The 15,968-nt window shown below is 45.9% G+C and overlaps 2 protein-coding genes across 3 annotated transcripts; one reads left to right on the forward strand and one right to left on the reverse strand.

Moving 5' to 3' along the window:
• Nucleotides 1–7,772: 7,772 nt before the first annotated feature.
• On the forward strand, nucleotides 7,773–12,617 carry prmt2 (protein arginine methyltransferase 2). Of its 2 annotated transcripts, none has more exons than XM_030112519.1 (9): nucleotides 7,773–7,949; nucleotides 8,036–8,236; nucleotides 8,365–8,526; nucleotides 9,846–10,010; nucleotides 10,110–10,285; nucleotides 11,363–11,492; nucleotides 11,578–11,714; nucleotides 11,802–11,976; nucleotides 12,136–12,616. In XM_030112519.1, the coding sequence occupies exons 1-9, from the start codon at nucleotides 7,866–7,868 to the stop codon at nucleotides 12,166–12,168; spliced, it is 1,263 nt and encodes a 420-aa protein (XP_029968379.1). In that variant the 5' UTR covers nucleotides 7,773–7,865; the 3' UTR covers nucleotides 12,169–12,616. The 2 variants fall into 2 exon arrangements, with proteins under 2 accessions (XP_029968379.1, XP_029968380.1); XM_030112520.1 differs by having other exon boundaries at nucleotides 7,813–7,949; nucleotides 8,036–8,255; nucleotides 12,136–12,617.
• LOC115403575 (zinc finger protein 525-like) lies at nucleotides 12,111–14,706 on the reverse strand. The gene is made up of 3 exons (XM_030112527.1): nucleotides 14,647–14,706; nucleotides 14,183–14,432; nucleotides 12,111–13,880 (listed from the first exon to the last, which is right to left on the reverse strand). Exon 3 carries the CDS (start codon nucleotides 13,804–13,806, stop codon nucleotides 12,778–12,780), a length of 1,029 nt encoding a protein of 342 aa, XP_029968387.1. The 5' UTR covers nucleotides 13,807–13,880; nucleotides 14,183–14,432; nucleotides 14,647–14,706; the 3' UTR covers nucleotides 12,111–12,777.
• Between the last annotated feature and the right edge of the window lie 1,262 nt (nucleotides 14,707–15,968).

The raw sequence follows: 15,968 nt of genomic DNA on the forward strand, positions 1-15,968 counted from the left end.
AAGCTGATGTCTCCAAACGCATCAGTGGGCGCCTGGCGGATGTGTCTGTGTCTGCTCCATGTCTCCTCTGAGTAGTCCTCCGAGTTGATGGCATCTTCTGAATGTTGGTTCTTTGAGTAGCCGCATTTGCATGCATCCCGTCTGGAATGGAAACAGAAGCTCAAACATACTTCGCAGACAGAAAAGACAGCCCAAAGCACTCAGTTCACACTAAACTGGCAGCGCTAACTCCTCCTCGGAGACCAGTTCATTATGAAAACACTATTTCTATCAGCTGGAGCCTTTTAGCGACTCCATGGGGGGGGTTTATAATTTTTTTTTTCTTCTACCTTCGATGCGGTTTTATCTGGAGACTTTTTCAGTCTTTAACACATCCTGTTTGCAAAAAGTGAAAAAGCCATGTGTGCTCAAGCACATTGTCCCAACTGTAGTCAATCACAAGATTACTATTGCAACAACACATCATCAGTAGGGTAAAACTAACCTGTCTCTCGACGGTCTAAGCCCAGCTCACGTTCCCTATTAGTGGGTGAACAATCCAACGCTTGGTGAATTCTGCTTCACAATTATAGGAAGAGCCGACATCAAAGGATCAAAAAGCAACGTCGCTATGAACACTTGGCTGCCATAAGCCAGTTATCCCTGTGGTAACTTTTCTGACACCTCCTGCTTAAAACCTAAAAAAGTCAGAAGGATCGTGAGGCCCCGCTTTCACGGTCTGTACTCATACTGAAAATCAAGATCAAGCGAGCTTTTGCCCTTCTGCTCTACGGGAGGCGCAGTGGTTCGCGCTCTTGCCTCACAGCAAGAAGTTCGATTGGGTTCGATTACCGGCCGGGGCTTGGGGCCTTCCTGTGTGGAGTTTGCATGTTCTCCCCGTGTGTGTGTGGGTTCCCTCCGGGTAATCCGGCTTCCTCCCTCAGTCCAAAAACATGCATGTCAGGTTAATTGGTCACCCTGAAATTGCCCCTAGGTATGAATGTGAGCATGAATGGTTGTATGTCTATATATGTCAGCCCTGCGACAGACTGGCGACCTGTCCAGGGTGTACCCTGCCCTCGCCCACAGCAGCTGGGATCGGCTCCAGCGAACGGGAGAAGAGGTCAAGAAAATGGACGGATGGATAGTCAATCACAAGTAAATGGGAGATGGATTTAGCTTAGAAAAAGCTAACCCCCAGAACCCCCCCCCCCCCCCCAGGTTGTTTCCCAAATTGGGGAGGGGGGGTGCAGGCGATGCCTAGCAGTGTAGTACCTTTTGGGTGCCCCTTGTATGGCCACGGCGCAATTCGCATGTTTTTGGACCGTGGGAGGAAACCAGTACCCGGAGGGAACTCACACACACGTGGGGAGAACATGCAAACTCCACACAGAAAGGCCCCAAGCCCCAGCCGGTAATTGAACGCAGGACATTCTTGCTGTGAGGCAAGAGTACTAACCACTGCACCACCGCGTGGCTGTCTGCTTCATAAAACAAACAAATCACATAAATCCTGAACTCTGATTCTCTGATCCTAACTCCCAGACTGGAACTTTTTTTTTTTTTTTTTTTTTTTTTTTTTTACAATACAATTTTTCAACAGTCACAAATAAAAAAGCCTGAATGACTGAATTCCTTGATAAATCAAGATAACACACCACCCAGTTGACTCATGAGTTATCCTCAAACAACCCTCACATCCACTCCTTGCTGTGTCTTTATATCACTTCTCCAACTCTCATCATCACATCAGCCACACACGAAGCAGCTCAGCCTACCTGATGTCCTTTTCGAAAAAGCAACACTCCTTCTTGCTGATGTTTTCTTTCACCCAGTCGGTGTATGTGTAGCGCTGAAAGGAAGGGGAGAGGGAAAGAGATTCAAAGGGCATGGCCATGCTGAGCGCCACGCTGTGCACCAGTCGTGGTGAAGACTGAGGAGAAAAAAGACTCAGAGTTGGACTCTGCTTGACGTCACTTTAACAACTCATCTATAAAACCTGCAGAACCTTTGACTTTTGCTCCCTCACAAACATCTTAATCCAGCCGGCATGTGACTTGATCTGTGTTATCACTACGCCCTCCACCTAACTTATACTTCCTTCAATAGCAGGACTAAAGCTTAACATGTGGGATTAATAAAAAAAATATAATAATAATCTGGAGCCCACACTGACCTGCTGATTCAGATAATATCACTACATCCTGCAAGATCAACCAGTCAGTGGGCTATGATGACTTTAGAACAATCTTTCTCCCTCTCAAAATAAAATCAACTTCCTCTTCCTCTCCACCTACTTCTGCCTGGAAAGATCACCAATCATTCATCCAGCCTCCACATCACCACCAAAACATCTACATGTTCAGAGAAAATTAATGAACACACTTATAACAGGTACATCAAAGGTTTAATGTGATCAATATTACCTTTCTTTCTGCCTCCAGATCCTGTTTTCACTTGCATCAATGGCATCAACAACATGGACTCTTTTCTGGTGCCTGCTTCAAACAACAGTAGTTTTCCAGGTTTGTAAAAGTGTTATGTTTCATGTTGTTCAGCAGTTGTTTCCACATTACACCTGAACAGCATTCAGCTGTAGATCTTATTACTGCTTCAGCACGTCCACAGCTCCTGTGGTCTGCTATTGTTCTGTGAAACGTTCTACCGTATTTTAGAGGGCTGATTCAGCAAAAACATAAGTTTCTTTGTTTCGTGATTGTCTGGTGGTTTTGGATGGGATGAATCAACTTTCAAAAAATAAAGACTTGAAATGTTCATTCTATCTCCATCTCAAACAATCAAAATAGTTTGTTTTGGGGGTTTTTTCCCAGGGGACAATATTTCCTAACGGACTATTTTGATTGATTAAGGCAGTGACAAACTTCCGTTTTTTGCGAGTTATCAGGAAAATAGTTTCTGGTCCATTCCGGCCCAGTCTTTTAGTGTTTCATTCAAACATTGATGACACCTCGCTTGGAGCTAAAACCCGTCAGTCTTCAGCAGTTACACAAATTGAGCTGTTTTCCAAATGACAGCAGCAAGCCTTAGTCTGCTGAGCTACTGCAAAACCCGTCCTGTATTTTTCATGCAGCCTCTGCGTTCAGAGTCTGGTGTCCTCCAGGGAACAGAGGAAGATCAGTCGCTGTTAAAGTGACTTGAGGCGGCATAAAGCTAGACTTGTAGTTCTCAAGACCTGTCTTGGTCTTGAGACCACTTTTTTGTGGTCATGGTCTTGTCTCAGTCATGGTCTTGTCTCAGGATATGTAAGTTGCGGCTGGTGGTAAATTTCTAAGGTAGAGGGCGTAGTTATTCTTCAATTTCAGTGCGTTTATGCTGCAGCTCTTCCTGGCAGGGAGAACCAGCAGTACTGTCTTTTGAACAAAAGTTTTTTTTTTGAGGCCAACTTGCCAACTTTTAACCGAAAAACTGTCTCACCGGCGGCTCGTCAGCCGTGTCTCAGACGCGTTGCTGCTCTCCAGTAATGTTTATGGCAGCCTGTACATTAGTGAGGCGCTCAAAACAATTGGAAACTCACAACACTGACAGAAATGAAGAAACAACAGAAAAAGACAGACAGAAAAACAAATGTGGAGTGTGAATCTTATACATTATATAAAACTTATTGGAACCATGTTGTTTTTCCTGGTATTGGCAAATAAAAAACACTTAAAATTTATAGAATTGTCCACATCTCTCACACCTAAATAATGTCCATAAATCTAACACTTAATTAACTTTATCTCACTTAAATCATTAGTATTTATCTCCAGTGTTGGGCATGTTGTTGGGCAAGTTGGGCAAAAAAAAAAAGTTGTTATCGTCACTAGTCACTTCTTCAAAAAAGTAACTGAATCAGTAACTGAGTTACTTTTAAAGTCTTAATTATATAATTTTAAAAGAAACTAATTACTTAGTAAAATAATTATTGCATTATTTTAGAAAAGGTTTGCTTAAATATGTCAAATAATTTGGATATCTTAATGGAACTTTAAGATCATGTTCAGTTATTTATTATAAAGTTTAACATATGATTATGAAATATATGGACACTTGACAGAAAATACAAACAGGAAACACCACATTCATCTAAATCATTGAAACACTGCTGTGTGATAGTGTGAGACAAGACACCAATTAAATTTCATTTCTAACTGTAGATAAAATGTCTACATCTATTGACTATTGACATATATCTCAATAGATGTTTGCCAATAGATGTCTGTACCTCCATGTCTTTTGAGCCCCGCTCTTTGAGTTATGGTCCTTGTTGTTTCAGTGTTTCTGGGCATTGGGTTGAGGTCATAGACCATAAAAATAAAAAGTTTGAGGTTTGGTGGGATCCATGTTTTGCCATCAGCCCTATCCATCCATCCATTTTCTACCGCTTATCCGGGGCCGGGTCGCGGGGGCAGCAGTCTCAGAAGGGATGCCCAGACTTCCCTGTCCCCAGACACTTCCTCCAGCTCCTCTGGGAGAATCCCAAGGCGTTCCCAGGCCAGCCGCGATACATAGTCTCTCCAGCGTGTCCTGGGTCTTCCCCGGGGTCTCCTCCCGGTGGGACATGCCCAGAACACCTCCCAAGCGAACAGATGCCCGAGCCCCCTCAGCTGGTTCCTCTCGATGCGGAGGAGTAGCGGCTGTACTCTGAGCTCCTCCCTGGTGACTGAGCTCCTCACCCTATCTCTAAGGGAGCGCCCAGCCACTCTACGAAGGAAACTCATTTCAGCCGCTTGTATCCGGGATCTTGTCCTTTCGGTCATGACCCAAAGCTCATGACCATAGGTGAGGGTGGGAACGTAGATTGACCGGTAAATCGAGAGCTTCGCATTTCAGCTCAACTCCTTTTTCACCACGACGGACCGATACAACGATTGCATCACTGCAGCCGCTGCACTGATCCGCCTGTCAATCTCATGCTCCATCCGTCCCCCACTTGTAAACAAGACCCCAAGATACTTAAACTCCTCCACTTGGGCTAGGGTCTCTCCACCGACCTGGAGAGGGCAAGCCACCTTCCTCCAGTCGAGGACCATGGCCTCAGATTTGGAGGTGCTGATCCTCATCCCTGTCGCTTCACACTCGGCTGCGAACTGCCCGAGTGCATGCTGTAGGTCCGGGTTTGATGAAGCCAACAGGACAACATCATCTGCAAAAAGCAAAGATGAAATCCTGTGGTTCCTGAACCGGACCCCCTCCAGCCCCTGGCTGCACCTAGAAATTCTGTCCATGAAGATTATGAACAGAACCAGTGACAAAGGGCAGCCCTGCAGGAGTCCAACATGCACCAGGAACAGGTCCGACTTACTGCCGGCAATGCAGACCAGACTCCTTCTCCGGTCATATAGAGACCGGACGGCCCTTAACAAGGGGCCCCGGACTCCGTATTCCCGGAGCACCCCTCACAAGACACCACGAGGGACGTGGTCAAATGCCTTCTCCAAGTCCACAAAACTCATGTGGACTATGGAGGGTATAGAGCTGGTCCAGTGTTCCGCGACCAGGACGAAAATCGCATTGTTCCTCCTGAATCCGAGGTTCGACTATCGGTCGAATCCTCCTCTCTAGTACCCTGGAATAGACTTTCCCAGGGAGGCTGAGGAGTGTGATCCCCCTATAGTTGGAGCACACCCTCCGGTCCCCCTTTTTAAACAGGGGGACCACCACCCCGGTCTGCCAATCCAGAGGCACTGTCCCTGACCGCCACGCGATGTTGCAGCGACGTGTCAACCAAGACAGTCCCTGCATATCCAGAGACTTAAGGTACTTAGGACGAATCTCATCCACCCCCGGTGCCTTGCCACCGAGGAGCTTACCAACCACCTCGGTGACTTCAGCTTGGGTGATGGACGAGTCCACCTCTGGGACCTCAGCCTCTGCTTCTTCTACGGAAGACGTGGCGACGGGATTGAGGAGGTCCTCGAAGTATTCCTTCCACCGTCCAACAATATCCCCAGTTGATGTCAGCAGCTCCCCACCTCCACTGTAAACAGTGTTGGCGGAGACCTGCTATCCCCTCCTGAGGCGCCGGACGGTTTACCAGAATTTCTTCGAGGCTGACCGATAGTCCTCCTCCATGGCCTCCCCGAATTCCTTCCAGACCCGAGTTTTTGTCTCCACAACCACTGGGGCTGCAGTTCGCTTGGCCTGCCGGTACCTGTCAGCTGCTTCTGGAGTCCCCTGAGCCAACAAGGCTCGATAGGACTCCTTCTTCAGCTTGACGGCAGCCCTTACTTTCGGTGTCCACCACCGGGTTCGGAGGTTGCCACCACGACAGGCACCGGAGACCTTATGACCACACCTCCAGGCAGCTGCTTCGGCAATGGAGGTGGAGAGCATGGTCCACTCAGACTCAATGTCCCCAGCCTCCCTCGGGACCTGAGTGAAGCTCTCCCGGAGGTGGGAGTTGAAAACCATGCTGACAGAGGGTTCCACGAGATGTTCCCAGCAGACCCTCACAACACGTTTGGGTCTGCTTCCCTCTAGAACTGCCACCTTAAAGGGATACTTCAACATTTTGGCAAATTGGCCCATTTAGCGCAATTCCTTAGTCATTTCGAACAGTATACTTACTTTTTTTGTGAGGGCGAGCTGTTGTTTATTGTGAATCAGGGAAGGTTTTTGGGACGGACACAATGGGGTGAATGATATTTTTGCTTCCCCTCGTCAAACTCATCAAATACACAATCCAACAACCCCAAAACACTTTGGTGGACACGTTATAATCCGCACATTCACTACGCTGTGGAACACCAACAAATAATATTTTAGCATTACGACACTGAAGCAAATACTGGGAACTGCTTTTTCTTTTGAAATCACTACGCCCAGCCGCCATGTTTAGTAAGTAGTTCCGTCTTAGCAATCTTCGCATAAACAACTCAATCTCGTAATTTTGCATTAATATTTCACAGCGTGGTGAATGTGTGGATTATAACGTGTCCACCAAAGTGTTTTGGGGTTGTTGGATTGTGTATTTGATGAGTTTGATGAGGGGGAACAAAAATACCATCCACCTCCATTCTGTCCGTCCCGAAAACCTTCCCCGACTCACCTCTGAATAAACAATAGCTCGCCCTCACTGCGTGAGGGATGTGCATTTATATGACCAGAAATTCGGGTTAGAAAAGGAGTAACCCAGGGGTATTATAAACGACCGCACTGAAATGAGACTGATGATGCTTGTGGAGATGATCTGTAAGGACAACCTATTTTCCCAAAAGGGCCACACTAGGGGCCACACACACCCAAATTAGCACCATTATTAGGGGTCAAGACCCAGTCAAGTTGACATGAGGGCTTGGGTTATTTTTTAATAAGAATGCTCTCTTGATTAAAAAAAAATAAAAATAAAAATTATTAGGCACAATTTTTTTGAACTACTGTTGCTTTGTACATTTTTTCTGAATCTTTCCAAGTTTTAATGTGGCAATCATGATTTAATTTTTTTCTAAAGTTTGAGTATGGTAAATAAGTAAATAAAAACAATGTTTTCATTAATAGTCCGTTAACGGATAGTTTTTTGAGGTAACAATTGCTCTGCTGGCGAGAGTGATGTATTGTGTACCGTCATACAGAGTGATTTTCATTTTATTCCGAATTTTCCTGTGACACTATGAGGACCAGTGTGGTCAGGCACAGCTGAAGGGGCCACATATGGTCCCCGGGCTTTAGGATAACGCGCTGGATAACTCAGAATCATAGCTTTTGGAGTTTCGAAAATTCCGACAGGACTTGAATGCACCTTTACGTACTCTGACGTCCATGCAGGAAGTGGGAAGCAGTCCACAGGACTATGTACGAGTGTCGCTTCTCATGTCATTCATAAACACCAGCAAGTGCCACTAATTTGCAAAACACCCGGTTTTCTGGAGCTGCGGGCTTCAGCTATGGACAAAGGGAAAGAGGACGAGGACGCGTCGGCTCAGGAGTATGTGGCCCGGTCAGACTTCACCGGAGGGGGCACCGACCAGGTCCGACAGCATCACATGGACACATGCACAGAAACCAGAACTCTGACAGACTGCTGTGACTGCATCTTTTTCTCTTTCTCCCGTAGCTTACTTTCAGCACGGGGGACAAGCTGATGGTCCATGCGAAGCCCACAGCGGAGTGGTGGTGGGCAGAGCTGCGGGGGGTCGTAGGCTATGTCCCCGCCAGCTACCTCCACCGGGGCGCTGCTGAAGAGGAGGAGGAGGAGGGCATCTCTCTGGAGGACCCATGGCAGGATGAAGAATACTTTGGCAGCTACGGCACACTGGTTAGAAACTTTTAAGTCGGTAATGGAAGTTCAGTTCTTTGTGGAGATTACATGTCCCCAACATGTATTTTATTGTGTATTTCACCAAATGACATCATTCTGCTTTATCTGTCTGTGTCCTGATCAAGAGGCTTCACCTGGAGATGCTGTCTGACCACAGCCGCACTGAGACCTACAGGCAAGTTATCCTCAAGAACAGCGCCTCCCTGAGGAATAAGGTGGTGATGGACCTCGGCTGTGGAACTGGCATCATCAGCCTGTTCTGTGCTCAGCTGGCAAAACCCTCAACAGTAAGATCTCTGGTGCTAATTAACAATGGTTGTTTGAATACTGTATATGTGACAGAATGTTTTATTCTTGTATTGGACATGCTCGCTTATTTCATACCTTGTAATGCTCTATATACTTATACTCTCTAAGATTCATTGATGCAGAAATGACACACACACATCTGTCACAAAACTGTCCACAGTGTGTGATCAGGCTACTCCTTGTACCTGCAGACTGTGGGAACACACATGTGCATGCCCAAGCTCACACACACACACACACACACAGCAGAGAGATAATGAACATGCAAAAATGTGTTCGTTGCATTTTCTTTTCTTTCTTGTTTTCCGCACCAAAATTACAGGCAGATTTTAGTATTCCTGCATTTACCTCATGATGATTTGTGTGCCTGTTTTTTGGATTTAGCTACTTTTATTGCGATATTTGCAATCCTTTACGATACCTTTTTTGCAGTACTTCACAGAAATCATACTACCACAGAGGGAAAAATAATGGTTTTCAGATGAAAGTGAAAATTCACTCAATGATTAAGTATTTTTTGAGTAAAGGAGAATGACTGTATGTTGTGTACTTACACTGTCATCTACTGGAGAATAAGCAAAACTACATGTATTAAACAACGGATGTGTCCTGGATTGTCCCTCAGTGGCTCCCTGAAGATTTCACAACATGAAATGCGGAAAAAAACGTTTAAATTATTTGTGTTGTGTTATTATAGTGACATACCACAGTACTTTCCAAAATGATTAGTCACTCCTGGTTCAAAAGGGACTCAAAAAAGGTACAATTAAAATGCAAAAAAATTGCCAAACCACAAGAAATGGAGGGAAAAAATGATAGAACATCTTAAAAAACCTGAAATGTCTAGAATTTCTTAAAAAAAGAAAATTAAATATGGTTAGAATAAGCATGCCAAACTCCTTAAAAAGAAGTAAAATGGTTTAAACTGCTAAAATTTCAAATTGTCAGCAAAAAATTTTGAAAAGAGGAGCAAAACTGTTAAAATAAGGTCTAAAAACAAGTTAGTTGTAATAAAATGTTACCCTTTCTAACCTGTATTTGAAACTTTACAAATGCATTATAATAAGATATAGTTATATCTCTATATGTGAATCGCCATAAGCTGCATTAGCCTCATTTTAAAAGTTAAATGTGTTTTGGAGCTCCAGACCAGCTCGACTTGGTGGAAAGTCAAAAAATGACTCTTTTGATCATTAAGGTTGCAGGCCGCTGCTCAATGAGAACAACACCTTTCCTCAGTTTATGAAAGGAACAGCGTCATAGACTGGTTGTAAGTCGGATGTTTGTGGTGTTGCAGGTCTATGCTGTGGAGGCCAGCTCCATGGCGGACTACACCAGACAGCTGGTGAAGCAGAACGCCTGTGAGGAGGTGATCACGGTGCTCCAGGGGCGAGCTGAGGAGATCGAGCTGCCGGAGCAGGTGGACGTGCTGGTGTCTGAGTGGATGGGTAACTGCCTTCTGGTAAGCGACACGCTTGTTTAATTTTCCACACTGTCCAACTTCCAGTCTCGGTCAGATTTGAATATACCGTGAAAAGAAATGATCTTCCTCCTGTTCCAGTTCGAGTTCATGGTGGAGTCAGTCCTGCTGGCCAGGGATCGCTGGCTCAGAGAGGGTGGCGTGATGTGGCCCTCCTCTGCCTCCTTCACCCTTGTACCATGTCAAGCCGACGGCTATTATTCAGAGAAAATGGCCTTCTGGGAGCGCCCCTACGGCCTGGACTTCACCCCTCTTCAGTAAGAAGCATTAGTCATGTATTGACAGTGAGGAACGTCCTGTCGGGGTTATATTTATTTTTCCACCCACTCTATTTCAGTGAGCTGTCCAGGTCCTGAACCGAAAGGTGCAGTTAGACCCTGGAATGTGATCAAGTCTGGTGGGGGTTCATGCCAGGCCGCGATGTGTTTATTTGTGACTACATAACTGAGTGTGTCAGTCAAAAAAAACACACAAATACAACAGCCAAGCAAGTAAAATGAGTGATTCATCTGAAGTCTTACTGGCCTTCAAGTAGCTTAAGCTCTGAACAAAGCCATGTACGTCTGTCAGAAAAGTTTTAAAAAGCATTTATCATATCTAAATTTGATGACAGAACTCCATCATGTTCATATAAATCAGTGACTCTTGTGTCCCCTCTGTTTACCTTTCAGACAGCATGTGAGCCTTTTTTTTTTTTTTGCATTTCTAAATTAGAAAAAGTCTCTTGAAGGTCTGTAAATGCAGGCCTTTCAACCACAGTGATTGCTGGTGTCTCACAATATATTGTGATTCTACTTTCATGCACAAAAGACAAAGAAATCTAGCATGGGGAGGGATGGAGGATTAGCAAACTAAAGCTTAAATGAACACAATAATAATAAATAATAAATATATATATAAATAATAATAAGCACAATTTTATCAGCTATACATCGTTAGTTTCATGGCTAAACAATGAAATAATGTAATTAACATAGTCGTTTGTCTAGTAAACAGTTAAAGTACTTATGTCCCAGTTTTGAAAGCATGGGGCAGTAAATTAACTAGTTTAGTTTATTTGTTAACTAGACATCTGTATGAGAACAAAGCTCCTTTTCAATTTCTAACTCTTTTATAGTCCTTTATATCAGCTGAGATTATTTAAACATTTAACAGAATCGTTGATTAGAAGTGTGTGTTTGATGTAGCAGACAATAGTGTATAAACATCTGAAGCAGCACATTCCTTTCAATAGGTTGGAAATACAAATTATTTTGAAGTTATTCTTCAATAGAGAGTCAGTGTATTTATTTAACTCCTCTTACTAAGATTATATTTCTCTCGTGTTGCTTCAGGTCTCTAGCACAGCAGGAGTTCTTTGCCAAGCCAAAGTTCAGTCATCTCATGGAGCCCAGCGACTGCCTCACCGCTCCGCAGGACGTTCTCTCCATGGATATGTACACGCTGCAAGTCAGAGACCTTGAGGTACTGTGCGAGTTTCATTATCCGAGAAGCTGCAGGTCATGATGTGTAGTTGCGTCTTGATTAACGCTTCAGTTTTGTTTCTCAGGAAATGAAGAGTCATTTCACTTTCTGTGTGGAAAAGTCTGGAGTTTTCCATGGATTCACTGCCTGGTTTACTGTTCATTTTGAGAGCCTGGAGGCTGGTGGTGCACCAGTGGAGTTGAATACTGGACCAAACTCTGAGTAAAATAGACTTTAATGCAAAATCCATCATCAATACTGGTTATTTGACATATAGTACTGTTGTTAATCAGAGAACTTTCTTATCAGGCCAACACACTGGAAGCAGACTCTGTTCATGCTCGACCGGCCGGTCAGGGTCTCCGCTGGGGACTCCATCAGTGGAAGCATTGTCCTCCAGAGGAATCCCATCTGGAGACGACACATGACCGTGACCCTGCACTGGAACATCAAGAGCATCATGGAGGACACTGAAAACCACCAGGCAAGCTTCCGAACCGCATCTTACCCGACCACAACCGTGGATCGTTTTAACCTTCTATTGCATTGAGATTAAATTTACGTGGTCAGTAATTTACAGGCAAACTCCGCCTTAATACTTCAGACGAGCATCACGAGAGAACTTTATTTTCTCTGTTTGCAGGTTGGAAGTAAGAGCTTCCCCATGTGGAGGTGACAGATGGAGTTGTCGGAGGTGGAGATCCACAGATGGCCAACTTTAAATATCTTCTCTTCGACTGCCGCTCGCCTGAATTCAAACGTGACTCACATGCGGTGGTGGATGGATCCCGCCACACGGCCGACAGGGCTGAGAGCGGCAGGAGCCGGGAGACCCGGCACAACATGAACCAAGCAGGTTCACAGCGATGGACTGGAGCAGGACTCCAGGGTCGGTCGGGACAACGGGGACGGGAACTGTTCTTTGAACATGCTACTTGTTTTATTTGGAAAACAAAAACAACACTGTTCAGCCTTCTAAATATACTTGACGTATATCATTGCAGTATTTTTACACTGACATAGTGAACTATTGTGGTAAAATGTACACTAAAACCACATAATACAAAAATGTATATTTCCTAACAGAATAAATAATTAATATACAATGAGTAAACTCACTTTATGTAAATAAGGTGTTTGGAGTTCATGCTAATGTGCTTTGTGTTGTCCTTTTTTCAGTCTCCTCTTGTAAACATTTGACTCCTGATGTGAATAAGTGAGATATTCTGTGTATCATGACACTCCTGTCCTGCTGCGGCAGACTTGCGGACCGGTCTCATCTCGCTCATGGCTCGGTTTTAGTCTTTGCTTTTGCTCTGGAGCGTGTGGTGACCTCTGAGGGTGACGGCTGGGCGGCTGGGGACTCGGGCGAAGGGGGTCTGGAGAGCGGGACAAACAGAGGAGGTTTTACCACTTTGTCTTTCACCTCCTTGTTTTTATCCCGTTTCTGCCTCAGATGTTTGTCACAGTGGTTCACAAACGTGTCCAGCTTGACGAAGGTCTTGTTGCACACCTTGCAGTGATACGGCCGCTGGCCTTTGTTGAGGCGTATGTGCAGCCTGATGTATGAGGACCTGACGAAGGTGCGGCAGCAGACCCCGCACTTCAGATCCTCAGCGCTGCTCTGGGTCTGCTGGTGGCTGAGTGGCGGCGGCGTGGAGGCGGGTTTGCCCTGCCCGGACGCCTCCTGGGCCTTGTGAGACAGCAGGAGAGGCAAGGAGCGAAAACCGGCGCCGCACTGCTCACACTTGTACGGCCGCTCCCCGGTGTGCAGGCGGACGTGGGCCAGAAGCCCAGCTTTCTGGGTGAAGGACTTGTCACAGTAGGTGCACTTGAAGGGCTTCTCGCCCGTGTGGAGCCGGCGGTGGGTCTTCAGGTGGGAGGCGCGGCCGAAGGTCTTGCCGCAGTCCGGGCACTTGAACGGCCTGTCTCCGCTGTGGATGATCTTGTGGGCCATCAGGTGGGAGGACTGATGGAAGTACTTCCCACAGATGCCACATCTGAATTTCCTCTCCTTGTTGTGGGAGGCCAGGTGAAGCGCCAGGTGGGCGGAGGAGATGAAGGTCTTGGTGCACAGGCTGCAGCTGTGAGGGTCAAGGCGCATGCGCCGCTGCGGCCGCCGGCCGTTCGTGGGACTGCCGCCGCCGCCGGCCTGGCAGGACGGACACTTGGACGGAGGGTCCGTCTTGTTCGCCTGCTGCTGATCAGGGGAGTCCGAGGGGTCATCGGGGTCAGAGTCGAGGTCTGGAGGGGTGAAACTGCAACCACAGTCTGAGCAGAGCGCAGCCTCTTTATCACTGCCGGTGTCCAACATGGTGCCATCTACAACCACAGCAGGAGGAGGAGGGGGGAGGGGGGTCTTCAGTGTTGGATGAGCAAGAGACACATCTGAAGGGGAGAGTAAACACATGCACATATGCTCGTTTATTTAATATCTTTACCGCTACGCAGGCTGCGTCATGCGTTATCTCTATATCGGCTCCTGGACGGTGGCACCGCGCGCCATCAGCCCCGATCGCACCGCTCCTCATCTGATAACAGCTCTTGAGCCAAACATGCAGGTTATTGTCTATATCCTCATTCACAAACCACAATCACACTAGCGTTTTAGCAGCTTGCCAGCTGCGGCACGGTAGGCCGGAAACAATGGGGAGGATGCGCGCGATCGCACGCAGACAAAGACCACATACCGCGCGTTTCCTTCCTAAGAAGTCAAATAAATGTCTCTCGAAAGCGAGGAAACGTCACAAGATGAGCCCCGTTTGACACCCAGGGGGGCTGCGGGGCTGCGCTCCACCGCCTGCTGTTTTCCTGCAGCTCCTTGTCCGGTTCAGCGGCTGCAGGGCGCTACAGCACCATCTAGCGGGCGGCGGAACGACTGCAGCCAGGGGCGCCTGCCCCTTTGGCCTCTTTGGCCCCTGGTGCCCTGTTGCTGTAGCACTGTGAAATTTAAAAAAAAATTGTGTCAAAGCTGTGAAATAAAGTGGAGTTACAGTTGTCCTCTAATTTTGTCAAACTTAAAAGCAAAGACTCCAGGAAGAGTAGCCACAGCTAAGCTGTCTGATAGTGATCTAAATTGAACCTAACACATGATCTTCCTCTTTCCTAAATGAATGTACAGCTTGAGTTATGTCTTTGAGGATATCGGCAGTACCTTCACCTCTCCTTCATTCGTGTCCTCCATTAAAGTTCTTCTTTCAGTTTTCGAATGATCAACTTGCTTTGTTCAGCTCAGACACTCGGCCTCAGCCTCTCTCAAAATCAAGTTTCCTCATAACAATCAGCCATCTGGCAGCTGAGCAGCTCACAGTCATAGATTATCATTGTTGGTTATCTATACATCTTGTCATGGTCACGTAACACTTGTTGAACCAGCTCCGGTCTCACCTGTGCTCTTTTTAGTGTCTCTACCAGGTGCCAACCTGCGGGGCTGAAAAATGAAGCCATTGTGGATGAGCAGATAGGCTGTAATTCACAGGAAATTCCAGTGGGGGTGGGGGCGGTGAGGGTGATGTCAGTTTCAAAAAGAACCTGAAGTCCATTAGAACCCATTAAAAAATGCAGAATTTCAGAGTGCAAATAAACATATTAAAAGCCTTTTAGAACATGTTTTGGTCTATGTCAGTAGTTTCAAGAACTGTGTCAGCTTGAGCCCTTAGCCCCCTGCCTACATATGAGGTGTGGACAGTGATGTCAGTACTTTTTTGGACTGTGAGAGGATGTCAAAATACCTGGAGAGAGCCCACACACACACAGGGAGAACATGCTAACTCCACACTGAGGGGCACCATTCACTGTGCCACCATCAGCAGCTGTTTCCATGTCGAACTTTTACAACAGAAAACACACAGATGGAAAGATCCTGCACTGTCTTGTATTGCGACAGTGTACAAGATCTTGCATTTCTGCAGAATTTCATGCACGTGGCCTTTAAAATAGCAATTCTATAATGTGTTGTGTCTACAGTCCTGTAACTGTAATCTGTCTGGCATCATTTGCGCTGAGTCGTGTTCTGTAATTTATATTGCTCCAATACTTCCTCCAGTGATATTCTCTCTCAACGATCAAACATACAAATATGAAAAAAACATTTTATTCTCAGATGAATCATCCCAGGTTGGATTGATCTCCACAGCTATGCAGCTGTGCTAAAAATGCTTCAACTTGAGAAGTTTTATGGGGACATCAATGTGATATCAGTTCGATGCCTAGTTTCCAGACATCAAATCAACGTCAATTTGATGTCAAATATATAGATTAACAGTGTATAATGCAATGATTTAATGTGAGATTGACTCTTTGGGTGGACTGTTTTACAATCATAAGAAGGTCAAAGCTTGTGTAGCTCTTTATGATAGTCAAAATCTTGACCAATTTTCAACATCAAATTGGCGTCACAGTGCCAGCTGGGGTGTCTTGTGATTCTACGTGGCATTCTTTATGAATACGGGTTGCTACAGTTCAACCAATACTGTA

Source organism: Salarias fasciatus, chromosome 16 (genome assembly GCF_902148845.1).
Source record: "Salarias fasciatus chromosome 16, fSalaFa1.1, whole genome shotgun sequence".
Taxonomy (NCBI): Eukaryota; Metazoa; Chordata; class Actinopteri; order Blenniiformes; family Blenniidae; genus Salarias; species Salarias fasciatus.

What these genes read in the sequence shown, in the direction of transcription:
- prmt2 (XM_030112519.1), top strand. Translation starts at nt 7,866, where the DNA reads ATGGACAAAGGGAAAGAGGACGAGGACGCGTCGGCTCAGGAGTATGTG. An exon ending in CCGGAGGGGGCACCGACCAG is followed by an intron (nt 7,950 to 8,035) that starts GTCCGACAGCAT and finishes TTTCTCCCGTAG; the next exon opens with CTTACTTTCAGCACGGGGGA. An exon ending in GGATGGGTAACTGCCTTCTG is followed by an intron (nt 10,011 to 10,109) that starts GTAAGCGACACG and finishes CTCCTGTTCCAG; the next exon opens with TTCGAGTTCATGGTGGAGTC.
- LOC115403575 (XM_030112527.1), bottom strand. Translation starts at nt 13,806, where the DNA reads ATGTTGGACACCGGCAGTGATAAAGAGGCTGCGCTCTGCTCAGACTGT.